The sequence below is a fragment of the Lolium rigidum genome, chromosome 3, assembly GCF_022539505.1.
Source record: "Lolium rigidum isolate FL_2022 chromosome 3, APGP_CSIRO_Lrig_0.1, whole genome shotgun sequence".
Lineage (NCBI taxonomy): Eukaryota > Viridiplantae > Streptophyta > Magnoliopsida > Poales > Poaceae > Lolium > Lolium rigidum.
Genome location: NC_061510.1, coordinates 226,449,262 through 226,456,653, shown reverse-complemented (window position 1 = coordinate 226,456,653; position 7,392 = coordinate 226,449,262). Strand labels below are relative to the sequence as shown.

Here is a 7,392-nt window from a genome sequence, read left to right as displayed (position 1 = left end):
TACGGAGTATTTGAGCACACGGGCAAGTTCTGTTATATATGGATTTCCTGAAAAAGTTTCCATGGCCCCAATCATTCCTGGGATCTCGTGTACGAAGCATGGATATGACTATGAGCGATGCGAACTCCTCTGCTTGTATGGAAAGCAGTTGAAGCAACGGACCAGTAAATTGCACAGAAAGACTGACAAGATTGTAAATTGATATGGCATTATGTAAGTCAATAAATATGACACGATGTACTTACCTGATTAGAGCGAGCCGTTTACGTTCCATTCTACACTAGTAGCAACATTTGACTGCTGCAGCTTGCGATGACCGTGATATTTCCGTACGATCCAAAGAAACCGACGGGACAACGGGAGATGCAGTGCTTCAGGCGCATGTTTTTCTTGTGGCAATTAAAGTGTGGACGAGGCCATTCCAGCGTGGGCCTGTGTTATCTTCACATAATTAAGAGGCGCGCACGCATTCAGACTTCAGAGAGAAAGAGGGAGAGAGATGGCAGGCGACGGCGGGAGCAGAGAGAAAAGATGGAGTCTCGCCGGCGCAACGGCGCTGGTCACCGGCGGAAACAAAGGGATTGGGTACGGAGTCGCACATACACCTTGCTGTATTCACTCGTGTAAACTGGGTACGCTTGAAAGCTCGTATATATCTTCGAAACATGCATCACAGTTTTCTGCATTGAATCACACGATCATCAGGCATGCGATCGTGGAGGAGCTTGTCGGGTTCGGAGCGCGGGTGCACACGTGCTCCGAGAACGCGGCGGGGCTGGAGGAGTGCCGTCGGCGGTGGGAGGAGTTGAAGGTCCCGGTCACTGTGTCTGTGTGCGACGTCTCCGTGCCAGCTGAGAGGGATAAGCTCATGGAGACGGTGAAGCAGACCTTCGACGGCAAGCTCGACATACTAGTAAGCTTACCAATTTTGCCTAGCGATTTCACCCTTGCTACAACTGTTTTGCAAGTATCTAAGCTACTCTCCGACGTTAAATAAGTGTACTTCACCTTCTTGTGTCAAGTTAAAAAAAAAATAGCCGAGTGATTTCACCTTTGTTACTACTCCCTAGATTTCATATTAGTTGTGGCTGATTCATCAGTAAGAAAAAGAGTACTATTTTGCAAGTATCTAAGCTCTGTCAGTTATCAGGAAATTCAGGATTGATGGGGACTCAATTAGAACTGGCTGCAATATATTCAGTATTGTTAGCTGAGTTCTGACGTGAGGCGGGTTTGTTCAGGTTAACAACGCGGGGCGGGCTATTGCTAAGGCGGCGGTGGAGTGGACGGCGGAGGAGTACTCGCATCTCATGGCGACTAACCTAGACTCATCCTTCCACCTCAGTCAGCTCGCTCACCCTCTACTGCTCAACGCCTCCATCGCCGGAGGAGGCAGCATCGTCAACATCTCCTCCGCTGCAAGCTCACTTGGCTACCCCACCCTCGCAGTTTATTGCATCACAAAAGGTAACTACTTGCACACCGAAGTCTTTTTCTAACCGAACTTCTTGATTCATCTTCACTGGATAACAAAAATAAACCATACATACTTTCTGTATCATCCCACTAGATTATTTTCTTTATAACTGAAGCTCCAAACTTCAACCTAAGGCGCAGAAATGATGTTCTTCTTTTCACGCAGGAGGAATTAACCAGCTTACCAGGAGCCTTGCTACCGAATGGGCTCAGGACAAGATTCGTGTGAACGCCGTCGCCCCTGGTGGGATCAACACTGACATGGCAAAAAGTGTACGTACCGAGCTCACATGAAAGACACCAAAGGCAACCAAGAAATGCACAACCTAATTATTCTACCTTGTTAACTTAACAACTACTCCTACTCTTTATAGTTTAATGTATTTCAAGATATACGCTCTCTGCTTTTAATAATCAAGAGTGAATTCCACTTTTTACCTCCTAAGATCAACTTTGTGTCACTTTTTACCCAATTTAACAAAAATTTCTCAAAACTACCCCATTTAGCATGCTTCCTTCCATTTTTTACCTTTTTCTATATTTTGCCCCATTTAACAGAAATACGAGAGTGAAGTTGTTCCTTAATATTTAGGATTCAGAGACATTCAGAAGCCATATATAGAGTCTGTAGGATTTTTTACATTCAAAAGCTAAGCTAGGCACATTTTCATGGCTTCACTAGAAAAAACACAATTGTAACAGTAGAGCACAAGGCCATAGCTAATAGTAGAAAGCCAAACAACAACTCGCTCTCTTGATCCTTAGATGCAGATGCTCCAGAGATATAACCAATAGGAAGAACAACGTTTAGATTCAGCATCCAGATTCAGCATTTGTTCTTGCTCGCCCCAACTCAGGACTAAATCATCTCGGCTCGGCTCGGCTAAGTTCAGCTCGGTTCGAGAATCTAACTAGGACACGCCACGATTTGGCCTGCGTGTGGGAACGGACAAGGCAAAATATAGAAAAGGGTAAAAAATGGAAGAAAGTATGCTAAATGGGGTAGTTTTGAGGATTTTTTATTAAATTAGGTAAAAAGTGGCACAAAATTGATTTTAGAGGGTAAAAAGTGGAATTCACTCAATAATCAAATACTAAATGAAATTTACCAGTATTTAATACTACGGACTATTGTTATTTGGCCTGATTATTGTGAGTCAACAGATGCTTCCGGAGGTCGTAGAGCATGAGCTGTCCAGGACTCCAATGCATCGGCTCGGTGAGCCACTGGAGGTTGCGTCGACGGTCTTGTTCCTTTGCATGCCAGCAGCTTCATTTGTCACTGGCCAGATCATCTTCGTCGACGGCGGCCGAACTGTTTGCGCTTAATAACTTGGAAAACCTTGACCATCGATAATGCTGCGCATTTCAATAAGGTGGTATGGTGGTGTGTACACGTTCGGAGCCTGTGGCGAAATTAAGGTGTCTTTGCATAACATGAATAGCGTGTTTGCAGGTTGGAACTAAATCATATAGGCTCTATTTAGCCATACGAGATTATGTATTTAGCTTTATTTATTCAGTGAGCGTGTGCTTTGTGGCAAATATTCATACGGTGTTGGATGTAGATGTGCTATAATCCATGTAGACACCTCATATAGCCTAAAATTTCTGAAATCTTAAAACTCATCTATAGTGAAAATCAGCATGTTTTTGGGTGGACACTTGGTTGGGTGGCACTTCGTTATCTAATCAATATCTATCGCGCTGTATAATATTGTTTTTGGAAAAACGATTTGGTCGTTAACGTTGATGTTCTTTCACATAATCCTCTAAGTATATATTTTAGAAGTACCTCATGGGAAGATAAATTGGATGCTTGGTTTCATTTGGTCCAGTGGCTTATGCATGTAATATTATCCAACGAGAATGATAAATTTGTATGGAAACTAACTACTTCAGAAAATTTTACAGTAAAATCAATGTATTCTGATTTCATGAATGGACATACGGTGTTCCTACAAAAATACATATGAAAATTGAAGGTTCCAGTAAAGATTAAGATCTTCATGTGGTTCTTACATAATAAAATTATCCTAACAAAAGATAATTTGGCAAAACCTCAATGAAATGGATGTAAGAAAGGTGCTTTTGTGACTCGGAGGAGTGTATTAATTATTTATTTTTGATTGACCCTTTGCTCATCTTGTTTGGAGAGTGGTTTACTTTACTTTCGCTATTGCTCCAACAACATATATTACAAATGCATTTGGTAATTGATTAAATAGAGTAGATAAGCAAACTAAAGCAGAGGTTAAAGTGGGAACGTGTGGTATATTATGGTCTATATGGAACTTCAAGAACGATGTTATCTTTAACAAAAGTGAAATTTCTTATTTTCTATAGGTTATTCTCGTAAGGCTACCCACTAGATCCACGACTGGTCTTCCCTGCTACCAGAAGCGCAACGAGCACCCATGAATTTACAACCTGGATTATTGGCGGAGTACTAGTCATCTAGAGGAAACGCGAATATTGTTGTTATTTTTGCGCTGGTTGATTTTCATGTGCGCACTTTGTGATCCATGAGATGTGAACTCTGAAGTGATCCATGAGATGTGAACTCTGAACCTATGAAACTATGCAACAAATGAGGTTGTGTGCATGATTAATGGGCCGGGGCCCATTTTCGATTTTTTTTTATAGGGTTAGCTTTGCCGACAGTATAGGGTTAGCTTTGGGGACTAAATTTAGTCCACATTGCTAGTCGGGATGGAGTTGGAGAAGCTTATAAGGGAAGTTGTTCCAACTCCACTAAGTGAGCGAGAAGAGAAGGAGTTCACACACATTCCTCATCCTTCGCCGCACGCCTCACCACGCGTCGTCTTTTCGTGAATCGAGTTTGAAACCAGTTTTGTTGAAGACTGTCTTTTCGCTCAGTGCACCGGCTGGGCTGGGGTGTATGTGTCAACACGCGTGTGCATGCTTGACATGTACCCAGCTTTCAGAGTCTTCCTCTGCCGCGTGTCGATTTAGTTGGTCCTAGGCTATAGAAGGGCACAAAGATCTGATCATGTTTCTTTCGACCACTTGGTCTCCCTCTCGCCATGGATTTCTTTAATTCACAATCATCTAACCTTCCACATCTCGACGACTACATGCACAGCCGTCCAAGCGAGGAGGCCTCCGAAACCCCGACCGCGAGATCCTGCACCAGGAGGTAGACGACAAGGATTTTGGAGAGTGCCTCACTGCTACTGGTCGTAGTTGTTTGATTTCTTCGTCACTGGTTTACTTTCTCTTTGCTGGCTTGTTGCTTTCCTATCGTCCGGTGCAGATTTTGTGACACCAAAAATACCATGGGCGACATCAACAATGATGGTGTTTGATACGTCTCCGACGTATCGATAATTTCTTATGTTCCATGCCACATTATTGATGATATCTACATGTTTTATGCACACTTTATGTCATATTTATGCGTTTTCCGGAACTAACCTATTGACGAGATGCCGAAGGGCCAGTTGCTGTTTTCTGCTGTTTTTGGTTTCAGAAATCCTAGTAAGGAAATATTCTCGGAATCGGACGAAATCAACGCCCAGCATCTTAGGATCACACGAAGCTTCCAGAACACCCGAGAGCCGCCAGAGGGGAGCCCTGGGGGCCCCACACAACACCCTGGCGCGGCCAGAGGGGGGGCCGCGCCCCCCTGTTGTGTCATCGCCTCGTTGACCTTCTGACGCCGCCTCTTCGCCTATATAAAGGTCCCTGACCTAAAACACGATACGGAAAAGCCACGGTACGAGAAACCTTCCAGAGCCGCCGCCATCGCGAAGCCAAGATCCGGGGGACAGGAGTCTCTGTTCCGGCACGCCGCCGGGACGGGGAAGTGCCCCCGGAAGGCTCCTCCATCGACACCACCGCCATCTTCATCAACGCTGCTGTCTCCCATGAGGAGGGAGTAGTTCTCCATCGAGGCTCGGGGCTATACCGGTAGCTATGTGGTTAATCTCTCTCCTATGTACTTCAATACGATAATCTCATGAGCTGCCTTACATGATTGAGATTCATATGATGATGCGTGTAATCTAGATGTCATTATGCTAGTCAAGTGGGTTTTACTTATGTGATCTCCGGAGACTCCTTGTCCCACGTGTGTAAAGGTGACAGATGTGTGCACCGTGTGGGTCTCTTAGGCTATATTTCACGTAATACTTATTCACCGTTATGAATGGCATAGTGAAGTGCTTATTTATATCCCTTTATGATTGCAATGTGTTTTGTATCACAATTTATCTCGTGTGCTACTCTAGTGATGTTATTAAAGTAGTTTATTCCTCCCGCACGGTGTAATGGTGACAAGTGTGTGCATCGTGTAGTACTTGGCGTAGGCTATGATTGTGATCTCTTGTAGATTATGAAGTTAACTATTGCTATGATGGTATTGATGTGATCTATGCCTCCTTTCGTAGTGTGAAGGTGACAAGTGTGCATGCTATGTTAGTACTTGGTTTGGTTATGTTGATCCGTCATGCACTCTAAGGTTATTTAAACATGAACATCGAATATTGTGGAGCTTGTTAACTCCGGCATTGAGTGTTCGTGTAATCCTACACGTTAGTGGTGTTCATCATCCAACAAGAGAGTGTAGAGTCTAGCATCTATTTATTTATTCTCGTTATGTGATCAAAGTTGAGAGTGTCCACTAGTGAAAGTATGATCCCTAGGCCTTGTTCCTAAATATCGCTATCGCTGCTTGTTTACTCGTTTTATCGCATTTGTACTTCCCGCAATATTACCACCATCAACCACACGCCAGCAAGCACTTTTCTGGCGCCGTTACTACTGATCATACTTATTCATACCACCTGTATTTCACTATCTCTTCGCCGAACTAGTGCACCTATTAGGTGTGTTGGGGACACAAGAGACTTCTTGCTTTGTGGTTGCGGGGTTGCATGAGAGGGATATCTTTGACCTCTTCCTCCCCGAGTTCGATAAACCTTGGGTGATCCACTTAAGGGAAACTTGCTGCCGTTCTACAAACCTCTGCTCTTGGAGGCCCAACACTGTCTACAAGAATAGAAGCACCCGTAGACATTAAGCACTTTTCTGGCGCCGTTGCCGGGGAGGAAAGGTAAAAGGTACTCACACTCCGGATCTCGGCTACTAAGCTATTTTCCGCCGTTGTAAGTACTCGAAGCTATTTCCTTTAGATCCTGCAATTGCATCTTTTTGTTTCTTGTTTACACTAGTTTGGCATAATGGACAACAATGAGCTTCTTATTCTATTTCCTGATTTAATACATGGATGGTTTGATGCGAAAATTAAAAAACCCATGGAACATATTAGTATGTACACTTTGAATACCATTGTTGCTAATGATATAGAAAGTTCTAAGCTTGGGGAAGCTGGTTCTGATGAGCATGATCTTTTTAGTCCCCCAAGCATTGAGGAGAAAATTTTCTTTGATGATACTTTGCCTCCTATTTATGATGATTATAATGATAGTGGTCTTTTGGTGCCACCTACTATGGAGAGTAAATTTTATTATGATTATACTATGCCTCCTACACTTGATGAGAATAATAATGATAGCTACTTTGATGAATTTGCTCCCACTATTACTAATAAAATTGATTATGCTTATGTGGAGAGTAATAATTTTATGCATGAGACTCATGATAAGAATGCTTTATGTGAGAGTTATATTGTTGAGTTTGCTCATGATGCTACTGGATATTATTATGAGAGAGGAAAATATGGTTGTAGAAATTTTCATGTTACTAAAACACCTCTCTTTTTGCTGAAAATCTTGAAGCTGCACTTGTTTTATCTTTCTATGCTTGTTGCATTATGCTTCATGAATTTTTTTATTTAGAAGATTTCTTTTCATAGGAAGCATGTTAGACTTAAATTTGTTTTTAATTTGCCTCTTGATGCTCTCTTTTGCTTCAACTCTTATTTCTTGCGAG

General features: G+C 42.8%; 1 protein-coding gene across 1 annotated transcript; it reads left to right on the top strand.

Annotated features, from left to right (window-relative positions):
* Positions 1–451: 451 nt before the first annotated feature.
* LOC124703081 (noroxomaritidine/norcraugsodine reductase-like) lies at positions 452–3,140 on the top strand. The gene is made up of 5 exons (XM_047235291.1): positions 452–585; positions 706–913; positions 1,242–1,467; positions 1,643–1,749; positions 2,641–3,140. Exons 1-5 carry the CDS (start codon positions 500–502, stop codon positions 2,803–2,805), a joined length of 792 nt encoding a protein of 263 aa, XP_047091247.1. The 5' UTR covers positions 452–499; the 3' UTR covers positions 2,806–3,140.
* The last annotated feature ends 4,252 nt before the right edge of the window (positions 3,141–7,392 follow it).